Source organism: Pteropus alecto, unplaced genomic scaffold, assembly GCF_000325575.1.
Source record: "Pteropus alecto unplaced genomic scaffold, ASM32557v1 scaffold113, whole genome shotgun sequence".
Lineage (NCBI taxonomy): Eukaryota > Metazoa > Chordata > Mammalia > Chiroptera > Pteropodidae > Pteropus > Pteropus alecto.
In genome coordinates this window covers 1,365,925-1,379,685 of record NW_006433949.1, presented here as the reverse complement: position 1 = coordinate 1,379,685, position 13,761 = coordinate 1,365,925, and the positions used below count along the sequence as shown (strand labels likewise).

The following is a 13,761-nucleotide window of genomic DNA, read 5'->3' as shown; positions in this document are numbered from 1 at the left end:
TTCACAGATGAGGAGAGTGGAGGCTGGTGGCTTGCCCACGTAGTAGGTGGCGGAGGCAGAGTCCAGCCCAGGCACCTCTGCTCTGGATAGATACATAAAGGGTTGTGAAAGGACATCCTTGACCTTTGAGATGGTCCCACTGCAGCCACTGGCCACATTCTTCCTTGGGCCAAGCGGCCACAGCCGACCAGAGCAGCAGCTTGTTGCTCTCACCAGTTAAGGCCCATCGCCTGATGTATGCCAAGCACGCAGGCCTATCCCGGCCATAAGGACACTGACACCTCTCCTGTCCTCAGGTCCCCTGTCTGAGCTGCATTACCCCATCGACAGCCTGACCAAGAAACCCAAGGGCTTTGCTTTCGTCACCTTCATGTTCCCTGAGCACGCGGTGAAGGCCTATGCGGAGGTGGACGGACAGGTGTTCCAGGTGACTGCTTGGGGCTGGCAGGGGAGCTGCGGGACCCAGGTGATCGGGAAGTGTGTGTGCGTGGGCGTGTGCACGCATGTGCTCTCGGCCACATTTTTAAGAAAGCACACTCAGTGGTGTGCAAAGCCATCTCCTCACTCAGGCTACTAGAGGGCACATCGCTGACGGCAGGGTCTGCTCAGGTCTGCTCTCTGATCTGTCAGCACCAAGGACAGCGCCTGATACACAGTAGGCACCCAGAAAGTATTTCTTGAATCAATCAATATGCTCTCCGTTTGGAGAAATACCCCTTGGAAGAGGACTAAGGAAGGAAGAGTGTGGGTGTGGTCATGGTATAAGAGCCACAGTAGAATATAAGAAATTCTTCTCTTTTTTCCCAGTGTCTCCAAGTAAGGTGCTTAGTACACGCGCTCAAGCCCCAGGCTACCTTACTTCCCTTTTCTCTCTTTTTCATTTGGTCATTTGTAACTTATTGATCATCTTATGGTCACTAGGCCAGACCTCACATGCAGGGACAATATGGGGCCCAGGCTTAAGGGGCAGGGGATACTTACACATTCATCAGTTTCCTTTGAAACTGTCAGAGGGCCCCCATCACAGTGCCAGGTCCTTGTATCATGTGGCCAGGTCTCCTTCTGGGTCAAGAGTGGCCACATGGTGGTTCTACCCAAGGCCACATCTTCCTGTGAGGGTTTCCTACTCGTGGAGAGGCTGGCATCCCGGGGTAGAGTGCAGAAGCCCCTTCCCCTCACCCCCTAACCCCTTCCCCTCAACTCCCACCAGGGCCGGATGCTCCACGTGTTACCCTCCACCATCAAGAAGGGAGCCAGTGAGGACGCCGACGCCCCAGGATCATCCTCTTACAAGAAGAAGAAAGAGTCTAAAGACAAAGCCAACAGCTCCAGGTCCTTACACACTCCCAGCCTCTGAGCCCTGACCCAGGCTTCTGCCACCCTCACCCCACCCCTTCCCAGCTGCTGGGGTGCTCTGGCTCCTTGCGATGGGTTCAGCCTCTCATCCATACCCTTGCTGAGCCCCAGTCTCCTCATCTGCAAAATGGGGAGACTCTTAGTGGTGCTTCACTCAGGCGGTCTTGTAGGGGTTAAATGAGTTCACATAAGCAAGGTGCTTACTCCCCGGCACAGAGCGGGTGCTTGACAGATGTTAGGGGTTGTTAATGTCATTGTCACTGTCCTCGTCTTCAGGCCTTGGGCACTTGGGCCGCGCTACTTAAGGTGAAGGGAGGAGGAACTTTTGGGGGCTGAGAAAGGCAGGCCAGTGAACTCATTTCTTAAAGCTTTTGCATCTGAAAAAATATCACCCTTGCTCAGCCACAGTCTGACCTCCCTGTTCTGCCTCTCAGCCCTCACAACTGGAACACGCTGTTCATGGGCCCGAACGCAGTGGCCGATGCCATCGCAGAGAAGTACAGTGCCACCAAGAGCCAAGTGTTCGACCACGTGAGTGAGCGTCCCGCGTGATGTACCCCTTGCTCTGTCCCAAACATAAGGGGCGAAAGAGCAAAGGGGACATCGTGCTGGGGTCCGTGAGCGCGGGGCCCCTCAGGCCGTAGCCGTGGTGTCCTCTGGGTCCGCCTGGGGAACACCCCACCCCCACATCAGCTCTGGCTTCTGCGGGGGTCGTGTGGAGCCCCCCAGAAACTGTAATTGATAACGATGAGCATCTGGCTGCGCAGTCTTCACGGCTTGTGGAAGTGGGTGCTCCTACTAACCCCGCTTTCCAGATGAAGACACTGGGGCCCAGGGACACAGAGCAACTGCACGGTCACACAGCCGGGAGAAGGCGGAGGGGGGTGACTCCAGGCCTGCCTTGCTCCGAACTCAGGCACACATCTCGCTAGGGCTGTCCCTGCCACCTCCTCGGCCCGGCCAGCCCAGGTCGTTTAGATGAGGAAGGGCGTCATTGGTCTCTGTCCCGAGTCTAACTTTCCTCCTGATTTTTCCCTATTTGTCCATCCAGTCTCTCCCTCGAGATCACGTACCTTCCTATAAATGCACGTGTCTCCAGTTAGACCAAGGCCAAGTCTGCCTTTAGCGAAGCCTGGGAGTGTGTTTCTGAGCCGGTCAGCAAAGTACACCCATGGGTTCGGCCCATAAGCCGACCACCCCATTGTCGTCTACTCCTTCTGCCCTGACAGTCAAAGTCAGCGCGCTCCATTAGACCTAGAACGCAGGCCCCACGTCATGTGTAATTGGAAATGTCCTAGGGGCCACGTTTTTAAAAAAGTGAAAAAAAACCAGGCGGTTAATGTTCATAATCTATTTTATTTAGTATATAGCCAAAATATCATTCCAACATATACACAGTATAAAAAATTGACAAGATACTTGGCATTATTTTTCTCATTAAGTATTCACAGCCCAGTGCGTATTTTACACTCACGGCGCTTCTTGATCCAGACGTGCCACATTTCAGGCGCCCAGTGGCTGTGGGCGGCTCATGGCCCCCGTGTCAGGCAGCACCGCGCTAGCACTCAGCCTGTGGCCAGGGGCTGCAGCCGGTTCAGATCCCACAAGCGCTCTGCCACGGGGACGCAGCAGGGCCCTGCGCAGAAAGAGTCCAGGTCTCCTAGAGCTTTCTAGCGGAGCAGGACACTAGCAGATAAACAAAGGGGCAGCACGTTGGCGTGATGGCCGCAGGAACAGTTAAGCCGAGTAGAGGACGTGGGGATGAGAGCGAGGGTGGGCTGGTCAGCGAAGTGACATCTCAGCAGAATGGAATGGAACCCGGGAGCATGGGGTCAGGGCCAGCAGCAGAGGTCAGCGTGCACAGATGCCCGCAGGTGGGGACGAGGCTGGCATGCGACTGGACTGGAGGGAGAGGGGAGGCGGGGCTGCAGAGGTGGGCACGGGGTCCCTGATCCACTGTGAGACTCAGGCCAGAGCCGCCAGGTGAGTGGGGTAGGCGAGGGGCATTGGCACGTCACCTCCATCCAAGCCGCCTTCGCAGGTGCTGGGAGACGGGCGGGCTGACTTGTTATCTGCCCCATAACTGACAGCCTCTCCCTTTCCCTCTCCCACAGGAGACCAAGGGCAGCGTGGCTGTGCGTGTGGCCCTGGGGGAGACTCAGCTCGTCCAGGAAGTGCGGCGCTTCCTCATCGACAATGGGGTCAGCCTGGACTCCTTCAGCCAGGTGAGCGCGCACTGCCCGCTTGCGAGCCGCTCGGCCCCTGGGGCGCGAGGGCTGAGGTTTCAGGTCGGGGACGTGCTGGTGGTTTTGAGGACTCAGCCTTCCAAGGGTGATGACTATTAACTTTTACATTCTCTCTAAGAATGTCATTTGGGCACAGACAGACCCACGTGATGTGGATGGTGTCTCTTGGGGGCCATATTCAAGAAGGCCACCTCGTAACCCATGGTTCCTCCACACAGGCCGGGGGACCCCAAACAGCCCATCTCCCACCCACACCTTACTGAAAGCACCTGTTGTCTCTTGGGGAGCTTCAGACCTTTCTTGAACCAGATGGGAGAGAGGCAAGCACCCCCAGGTGCTCATTCCCCACCAGGTGGGGGTTCTCAAGCTCATGGCTGATTAGCTCTAGAGGGTCCGATGAGACCACCTAACATCCTTCCGTTTGTTTTACGGACTAGGAAACAGGCCCAGTGAGTGGGGAGGTGACTTCAAGGTCAGAGTGTGTGACAGGAGCCTGGACTTGGTCTCAGCTTCTGACTCTCAAACAGCTTTCCTCAGCTTTGCCAGGCCTCAGCTTTTACCTTAAAAGGGTGATCAAGGTGGGAGGATGGATAGATAGATGGAAGTTTTGAGAAGAAAATAGAAGGAAAGCGGGATTGATGGGTAGAAGGTAGACGGGTGGATAGATAAATAAATGAAGTTAACATTTATTAGCACTTACCAAAGTATTTCTCCAAGTTAATGCAGTTTATTAATTCATTTCATCCTTATAACAACCCCGGGGAAACAGCACTATTGTGCCCTCGTACAGAAGGGACCGCGGTCACAGAGATGAAGTCACTCGTTCTGGGTCGCACACCTAGTCACAGGGGAGTTGGATTTGGGTGCAGGCCCCAGAGTCCTCGCCCCTAACCATTTCACTCTGCGGCCTGAGTTGCTCCTAAAAAGCCCGCCGGCCCCCAGCCGTTCCCACCCACGGACACTTCGTCTCACTCGGTCCTCGCAGAGGCTCCGTGAGGCCTACCAGGTCGCCGCACCGTTTGCCCATTTTGCAGACGAGAAAACTGAGGCCCGCAGGGACAGCGATTGACCCAGTTTCTGGTTAGGTTAGTGGCAGAGCAGAGACTCGTGCCCAGATACTCCCTATACCTGGAATTTTTCATCGTATGTGTTTTTGACTCTTTTATACCCCTCCAAAATCATTTTTTAAGAAAATAATTGCTCACGTCTACAAAGTGCTTACGCTGTAACGCAATTAAGTCCTCTTCTCATGCGGTCCTGTGAAACAGGTGCTGTGTCCTTACGTTAGGCGTGGGGCCGAGGCACAGTTCAGTCCATTTCTCAAGGCCATCTATCTTAGTTTGGATTCTTCCAAAAGCAGGCTCTGAGACAAAGATTCAAGGGCAGGCAGCTTACTGGGCGGGGCGGAAGGCACTGGTGAGAAAGGCCAAGGGGACCAGTGCAGGGTGTGTTTACTGCAGCACCTCATGCAGTCGCGGGCTGAGCTTTACCTGCAGAGCTCCTGTCTCAGAGTCGTCCCACCCAGAGGCCAGGGATGCACCAACTCCTGGGAGCCGTGGGGTCCTCCCAGGGCTGTAAACTCTTCGGCACTGGGATGCAGATGCCGGCCTGGGCTGGAGTGCTCTGGATGGTCATTGAGAGCTGTGGGGGGCACTGGCGGGTTCTGCCCCAGCTCCGAGGAGGAGGGGCCAGGATTTGACCCAGGGGGTCCACTCCGGGCCTCTCATCCTCACCCACTCCACAGAGCCACCTCATCCAAGGAGCCACGTGCCTGAGATGGTGGCGTCTTCCTAAGTGCCTGGTGACGGAGGTCCCAGAGGGCTGCCCAGTCTGCAGTCAACTCCAGATCGGTTCTGGGGTCAGGGGCTGGGGACCCTCCGTCCTGTTGTCCCATGTGCATTCATCTCCTCCCTGCAGGCTGCCGCAGAGCGAAGCAAGACCGTGATGTTGGTGAAGAACTTGCCGGCGGGCACCCTGGCAGCAGAGCTGCAGGAGATCTTTGGCCAGTTCGGCAGCTTGGGCCGAGTGCTGCTGCCCGAGGGCGGCGTCACCGCCATCGTGGAGTTCCTGGAGCCCCTGGAGGCCCGCAAGGCCTTCAGACACCTGGCCTACTCCAAGGTAGAGCTGCCGCAGACCCGCGACCGGAGGGGTGAAGGGAGCCGCTGTAGTGACAGTCTTAGCAGACACCTGGCCTGTGAGAGCCTGGTCTCCAACCACCTTCTCCGTCACGAGTGTGAATTTATCTCCCCCCCACCGCCCCCACCCAGACGACGGGAGAACGGGGGAGGGAGGCTCTGAACCATCATCCGGGAAGCAGGCCTTGGCATCCTGCCTGACTCTGGGTTTCCTTGGCTTCCTAGTTCCACATGAACTTGAACTACCATTCTTGTGCTTTTAGTATCTGTACCTACAATAAGCTGGAAGTCAGTTCTGGAGATGGCTGTCTCCTGTTTCTGAGAGGAAAAAAAAAAGATAAACACACACACAACAAACATTGGCGGGTTCCCTGAGGCTGCCATAACAGATTAGTGCAAACTTAGTGCTTAAAACAACAGAAATTTATTCTTACACAGTCCTGGAGGCCAGAAGTCGGAAATCAGGGTGTCAGCAGGGCCGTGCTCCCTCCGATGGCTCTAGGTCAGGGTCCTTCTTGCCTCTTCCAGCTTCTGGTGGCACCAGGCGTCCCTTGGCTTATGGCTGCAGCACTCGGCCTCGGCCTCGGCCTCGGCCTCCCATGGTCGCCTCTTCTCCATCTCAGACCTTTCTCTTACAAGGACACTGACGCTGGATTTAGGGCCCACCTGGATAACCCACCATGATCTCATTTTCAGCTCCTTCACTTAATGATATTTGCAAAGACCTTTTTTCCAAATAAGATCACAGTCACAGATTCTGAGGGTTGGGACATGGCAGAGGGGAGTGGGGGGGCACCTTTCAATCCTCTCACTACAAAAAGCTTCTTTGATCAGGCACTTTAACGCCCTGCAGACTATTTACCAGCATCTTATTCATCCTTTTAAAAAATAAAACAACTACGCGCATGCAGACGCACACGCACGGCCCGTGTCTGGTGGGCGGGCAGAGCGCGTGGTCTGTGCGGCCCCACCGCACTTCCTCCAGGAGACTCGCACCGTCGGTGGGTCTGCCCCCCCCGCCCTTGTACCGCTCCCCATTCGTGCGCTCGTTAGAGGAGACGCAAGGGGACGCAAGTGCCTCCAGTAGATGCGGCAGCAGATGCTCGACCTGTCCCCGAGCTGCAGCAGGAGGCCCCGTGTCCTCAGGGATCAGGCAGCGTGGAGGGTGCGGGGCTGGGCTCGCCCTCGGCCTGGCTCCACGCCGGGCTGAGTCGCCCACAGCCCGAACCTCGGGCTCTCCGTCCGTGTTAGGCCCTGACCCCTCCCTGCGCTGTCTCTGCAGTTCCACCACGTCCCCCTGTACCTGGAGTGGGCTCCCATGGGCGTCTTCTCCAGCTCTGCTCCAGCCCCGCAGAAGGAAGAACCCCAATATGCACTGGTGGAGGCAGCTGAGAAAGTGGAGCCAGAAACTGGTGAGGACTGCGACTGGCATCGGGGTGCCCTGGGACAGCGGCGCGGGAAGGAGGGGGCGGGACAGCTCTGAACGTCTGTCGGGCATGTGGTTTAAAGTCCTTTCTGCATCCTGGAGACCAGTGTGTCTCCTGTCCTTGCGTTTCATAGGCACGTAAAATGTCCTTTAAAAAATGGAACGTAGAAGTTGTGGGCGCAGCATAAGGTCGTGACTTTTTTGTTTGTTATAAAGGTAAGAAAAGAAAAACAGAATCTATTAATAGGGATTCAGAACAGAGCAGGTGAAGACAACCTTGTTTTATACATCCACCAGAATGCCTCGTGCAGGAGGGTGGCTGGCTGAGCGGGAGGTAGTTGTTCTGGAGTGTCCTTGGAGTGGCACAGTGCCCTCTGCTGTCCGGTCACTGCAAAGGCAGGGAAAGGAGGCGACTCGGAGGCCCCACCCCTGCAGCTGAGGCTTCCCACTCGGGTGGGGAGGGGGTGCCGTTGGCACAGGGGGCAGCGCAGTTCTCCAGATTGTAAGACATTTTGCTTCCCCGGACCCTACCCACCGGGTGTCAGGAGCACGCCCACCCCCATGATTGTGATGACCGGAACCATCCCCTCTGCATCCCCAGATGTCTCCTGGGGGGCAGTGCAGCTCCAGTTGAGAACTGCTTAGTCTGGGGACCATGAACACATCTTAGAATCAGAGATCGTTAGAAAAATTTTTAAAAGGATGGTGACAATCGTTTTACTAAGGTGTTAAGACTTTGCTCGTCAACAACGTCCCCCCCCACCCCCTTAGGGTGACCCGTTTGTTAAAGAAGGTCTCCCATCTCCATCGTTGTCATAAAAGAAAGGGTGTTTTACAGAAAAAAAGTAGGGGTGTGGGAGCAGAATTCTCAGATTAGAGAACAGTCCTTTTGTCTGCAGAGCTTCTTAGCGTCTCGCTTTGCTGAGGGTCGGTGCGGCCTCGGGACCGGCGCAGCCGGCACGGGCGCTGGGAGCCTGGTCTCACTTCACAGCCTTGTTCTTGTCGAGAAGGAATCCCTCCCCTCTCTGCCCTTTGAGGCGCTGACAGTGTCGCTGGTTGTTGGAGTCACCGATCACTGGTGCAGACGTTTGAACGTCCCTCACTAGCCCCTGCTTATCAGTTAGTTTCGCCCACAGGTTGGATTGGGGGGATCCTCTCCAAACCCGCTTACACTTCCGTCCAAAAGAATTTTCTTCACACCGTCATGGTTTGTTCCTAACTAGCCATCACCCCCAAATCATCAGATTTTTTTCACTTCACTTGCTAAACTTGAACCTGACTAATATTTTTTGGCCCAAATCAAATCCTCCTTTAAAGCACAGGGATTTGCCAGGAGCGAGGGCCCTGGACCCCAATCCAGCGGGGGCCGGATCGCCTACCTGCTTGGGGAGAGGGCATGGTGCCTCCCCAGGCCCCCGCTGCCACGTGGCCACACTTGTCTGTACGTGTCCTGTTGCTGCCCTCCCGTCACTCTGTAACACTTGTCACCGTTCATCTGTCTGCCGGACAGTGAGCTGTGAGGGCAGAGAGCGGCTGTCTTGCTCGCTGCTGGGTGCCTACCCCAGGCACGGAGGGAGTGAATCTGTGCAGGAAGAGGGGTTTCTGCGCCTCTCTCTGTAGCTGTGAGAGGTAGGGGCTGGGTCATACTTGTCTTTGTGTCCCAAGCCTCTGGTGCGTAGTTGGAGTGTAGGGATGTTGGAAGATTTGTTCTGTCGTTAGCCCAGCATCAGACCATGACCAGTGATGGTACCAGTTTCTACCCAACCCATCAACCTAACTTTGTTTCATTTATCATGAGTGGTTCGTTTCCTTAGTGTCTGTCTGCCTGACCCCCTGCTAGAATGTCCATTCCACAAGGCAGGTACCCCATCTGCTTGCTCACTGCTATCCCCCAGCACCGGGAAAGTGCCTGGCGCCTGACAGATGAGCAGTAACTGGGTGCTGAGTGACCCCACGGACGGAAGTGGCATTTACTTCCCACCGGGCCCTGTACCGAGCACAGCGTGCAGCTCAGACCCCCGTGGAATCACCGTCTCCCCGATGCCCTCTCCTAGCCTGTGACACCCGTCTCCTCTGAGGGTAGTTTCTGCATCTCTGAGGTGGGCATGGTACCCATACTGACCCCGGGAGGCTTTTGAGAGAGTTTTGAGAGAAGCTGCCTGTGAACCACCAGTTCTCTGGCCCTGTGCTTAATTCAGCAGCGACAGCCTTCGCCAATGGTCTTGAACTCTGCCGTGAGCACCAGCTGCAGGCCGGCCACTGACCGCGGGGGCATGACACATCCCTCTTCCCCACGAGCTCCAGGCAGGTAGGGCAGAGGGGGCTGTGTGGAGACAGCTGAGATGTCACAGTAGTAGTAGAAGGGGCCCTGGGCACGGAAATGTTCTGGAGCACACGAGGGGTGGCTTTGCAGAGATACCGTCCCCTCGTCTGAAGCGGAGCTGCCCCGTCCGCCCCGTGTTCCCTCGTTCCCCGGTCCAGGCTCTGGTGTCGAGAGCATCCCGGACACGCTGTTCCCAACTGGTCCTCCTTCTTGGGGGTGGCCGGCGTCCATGGCCCTGCCGTGACTCACACGATGTGGCCTTGGAGCTGGGAGGAGGGCTGCATAGTTCCAGCACATAGAGACGATTTGGGGCTGGGAAGTTACGCGTGTCTGCTGGTCGCGAGCCCTGCCGAGTCTCACGTTGTCGTCGGGGGATCCCCCCAGAGCTCATCTCCAGGGCCTCTTGCCCTTTTTGTCCCTTTTCTTACCGGATCACATACATAGTCCCCTCTGTCCCCTGGGCTGTTCCTTTTCACCTGCTCCTCCCCCGCGCCCGGCCTCTCCACATTGTTCCCAAAGCCTCCGAAGCTTCCCCAGACCCGCGTCCCCACTGCACGGGGACTCAGGCGGCCCCCAGGCCCTGGGTTTTCTCTGGCTCCGAAGGAGGGCGAGCGGGAGAGGTGTGGACAGAGCTCTTTGTTCACCACCCCCTTTCCGCAAAGCCCTCCTTCCCGGTACCAGTCCTGAGGGAGGGGGACAGTGGTTTTATCTCCCCACAACCAAGACCCTCACCTCCAGATAAAGGCTCCAAGCGGGGGAGGTCCTGAAAAGCTGCTCGCCACTGATAACAGTCTCCGCTGCCAGCCTCCCGCCCGCCCGGAGCTGGAAAGGGCGGGGGCCACGGTGGATTCTGCTGCCTGATTATAATAAGGCCCCATGTGGCCGTGCGTGACCGGATTTCATTGTGTGAACTACGGATGGGAGCGTTCTCCCCTGCCCCTCCCAGCCCCCTCCAGCCCACCCTGCTCTGAAATCCTCCCCGAAGCCCCCGCCCCCGGGCCCAGCCCTGTGCTTTCGTACCTCTTTCCTCTTTTTCTGGTTCCTGGTGATTTCATTGGCAAATGTCTGAGCTTCATGATGCCTCATTTTTTCTTGTCTTTCTGTTGTCTCCCCCACTTGGGGCCAGGAGCCAGATGCTTTTAAAAATGACCTTTGGCTTCGTCGACGTGGCCCTGGGCCATCTCTGCCCCTCTCTGGACGTGGCGTGGGCCACAGCAGGGCTTGGCCTGGCAGCACCGGGAGGAAACGCGATCACAGGGTCATGTGGCTGGTAGGCTCATGGCGCCCAGACCGAAATGTGGCACTGGCCATGCTCAGAAGCTGGCAGGAGAGTGGGGGCTCCCTCGGGGGGCTGTCCTTCCACCGGGTTTGGGATTTCCGACATTTTCCCTGGATTTTCCAAGGCCCGGCCAGGCAGCGTGGGCGGTCGGGGTGACGTTAAGGCCGACCGGACTGGTGGCGATCCCCACGCCTTGCCCTCACGCGCTCTTGCGCACGCGTCCCCACCCATGTCCCGCAGGTGGGTGCTGTTGCTGTCGTCTCCTCTTTTAGGTGGAAAGAAGGAAGCAGACAGGTGGAGTGACTTATGCAGGGTCCCTCATCTGAGAGAGCCAGAGTGTGACCCAAAGCCACTGGCTCCCAGGTCCGTGGTCTCAGCTGTAACTCTCAGTCACACTCGTGCCATCTCCAGCCCCAAGGCACATGCCGAGTGCTGGACACAGTCCTCATCCACAAATATTTGTGGAGCGTCCGCTCTGGGCTGAGGCCTGGGAAGAGGGAGGTGAGCAGAATGGACAGAGGGGACAGCAGGCAAAGGCCCTGGGGCAAGGCAGGGTTTGGCAGTCTCACCGAGCACAAGAGAGACCTGTGCTGCTGGAATAGGGGGAGGGGACAAGGTGGGCGAAGCTGGCAGGCCAGGGACGGGCGAGCCGGTCATCCAGACGCGAGGCAGCGATGCCTTGGACGAGGGCCAAGGTGGTGGATGTTTGCATCTCCAAAAGACCCGGGAGCCAGTGGCTTTGCAGGGGTGTGTATGTGCGTGCGTGCGTGTGCGTGCGTGTGTGTGGCCCCCACCCCCGGGCCCAGCCCCGTGTGCTTTCTTCCAGAGAAGGGTGCTGTGGCACAGTGGTCACGCTGGTCGTCCAGGGCCACATAGCAGTAGTCACCAGGACTCTGACCTGGTCACTCTCATTTCTGAGGCCGTGTATTTCCCCTCCCCCTTGCCCCACCCCCCCGCTACCTCTGCACTCCATGGGGGCCCCCTTCTCGTTTTTTTCCAGGCCCCCATTTTTTCAGCAGATGTCTTGTCTTAGCTCCTCCAGTATCCGGGGGGATTACAGTTGCAGGGCGGCAGGTGCCAGGCCACAGAGGTTCAGGGACACCTGAACATCTCTGCTTGTGGGGGAAGGACAAGCTGCATCAGTCGCCTTTTATTTCAAGCCGGGTGTTCCTCCCAGATGTTGGGGTCAGGGGTGTTGGCTGACTTAATAGAAGTGGGGGGAGGAGTGGGAGGAGCCAGGTAAGCCAGGCAGGTCATGGGTCCTGGCCATTCTCACGGTCCCTTCTCATTCTTCCTGGGCTGCGGCTGAGGACAGCTCACCCACTGAGGATGGGCTCCATCTGCTGATTGGTGCCCATGCTGACTGTCGGCTCAGCCCTGTCACTCAGCCCTAACATTACACTTTCCCGAGCAGGCATCTCACTTTTAAATAAGGACTTCGATGCAGACCAGCTGCTGCTCTTTGGGCAGGGAGACAGGCTAGAGTGGACCCCGGCCATGCTCAGAGCTGCTGGGTTCCCCTGAGCAGTTTTCCTGGTGAGGCTCGAACCCCTGGAATGCCACGCTGGGAGCGGCAGAGGGAAGGGTCACTGGTCTTTGCCAGGAGTCTGTGCCCAGCCCGGAAGTGGGGAACAGAACACAGAGACCTCGTTGACCTCTAGTTGCTGCGAGTTGTCCTAGTTCGGAAGCTCTATGCCGTTGAGTTGCCAAGATTTTAAAAATATGGGTTTTCCCATATTTTTCAGCTTTTCAGCTTTTCTTAAAAGGTTAGAACCTCTGAGCACCTTCAGTTGACCTTCCTGCATGGCCGCAGTTAGCCAGTGTCAAGAAGGGGCTGCTCCCTTAAACTGGCCATGAGCCTTCTTGGTCACTGTCACCCTCACCAGTCTTTGCTCTTTAAAAAAATTCTTTTCAGTCTTCCATGAACCTCTCTCCCAACCCAAAGATGCCCGAGACCTAGGGTTCAGGTACAGCAGCCTCCAGAATTTTGCCTGGGCCACCATGTGTGGCCACGGTGGTCATTAACGACATCGCGCCCTGAAGGCATCTAGCCGAGGGCCTGGCGTTCCTGCCTTTCTCCGTTCACCTCCAAGATGGCGGATGCAAGGAGAGCCGGAGGGGCGAGACTGTGACTCCAGCCCAAGGTCGGGGTTGTCATTGGGACTGAAGTTCTCATTCGGAACGAAGTCTTAGCTACTTTGCATGGCTTCGCTTCCCCGTCGTTAGCAATGCTTTTTCCTCCCTGCTTTGCTTTGAAAGTTGGGTTTCGAGTACAAAGGGCCACACCATGGAGTCCCTTGTTGTGTACATCGCGTTAGTTTCTTGGGCAGGGGAGGAGCTTTCATGTAGGCTGCTGCTTTTTTGTCCTGGAGAGTCTGGATTCTGGGTTCACCTTTAAGGGAGCCGGAGGGACGAAGGCTGCCTCTTCCACTGATGTTCGGCAAATGACATTATCACTGTAGCAGGTTCCGTTAGGGCTTAAAAGGGTTGTTTTATGACAAAGCGATTGAAGCTTAATTAGGACTTGCAAGCATCAGGCTTGCATCAGAAAGAGCAGGAGAGATGGAGAGGCTTTGGTGCTTGGTGTGAGAGTGTGGGGGACAAATTTAAACCCCATGAAGTCCCCTTGGGTCTCTGAAGTTTGAAACGTAGGAGAGCAGGGTTGTCTCCATCAGCTCCGGGCCAGTTCACAGAGCCGCCTCCCCGGGGCCTGCGCCAGCCAGGGAGAGACAGGGCTTCCTGCTCAGAACCGTGCGGGTGATGGGTGTGAGGGCGCAGCCCGATGACGGCCTTCGGATGAGACTGGATTTGATTTCTGGGGCTCATGTGGGAGGCGATTCAGAAGCTTGGATGTGAGGGGGGAAGTTGTCCCCATGCCTCAATCATGTGACTTGGGGAAGAATTGGGGAGCTTGAACCAAACTGAGCATGTTTCCTGGCAGCAGGGCTTCTGAAGAGGTCAGGACACTGTTCCCAAGGGTGTGAGGCTCCTGTCAC

The 13,761-nt window shown here is 56.7% G+C and overlaps 1 protein-coding gene across 2 annotated transcripts in view; it reads left to right on the top strand.

Moving 5' to 3' along the window:
* The window catches only part of RBM19 (RNA binding motif protein 19), a 112,093-nt gene that overhangs the window by 13,856 nt on the left and 84,476 nt on the right, over window positions 1-13,761 (top strand). For both annotated transcript variants that reach the window (XM_006908581.3, XM_025044482.1), the window contains exons 11-16: window positions 297-427; window positions 1,211-1,332; window positions 1,791-1,887; window positions 3,471-3,581; window positions 5,520-5,720; window positions 7,020-7,149. In XM_006908581.3, coding sequence (XP_006908643.1) covers window positions 297-427; window positions 1,211-1,332; window positions 1,791-1,887; window positions 3,471-3,581; window positions 5,520-5,720; window positions 7,020-7,149 — 792 coding nt within the window. The remainder of the gene's footprint in view (window positions 1-296; window positions 428-1,210; window positions 1,333-1,790; window positions 1,888-3,470; window positions 3,582-5,519; window positions 5,721-7,019; window positions 7,150-13,761) is intronic.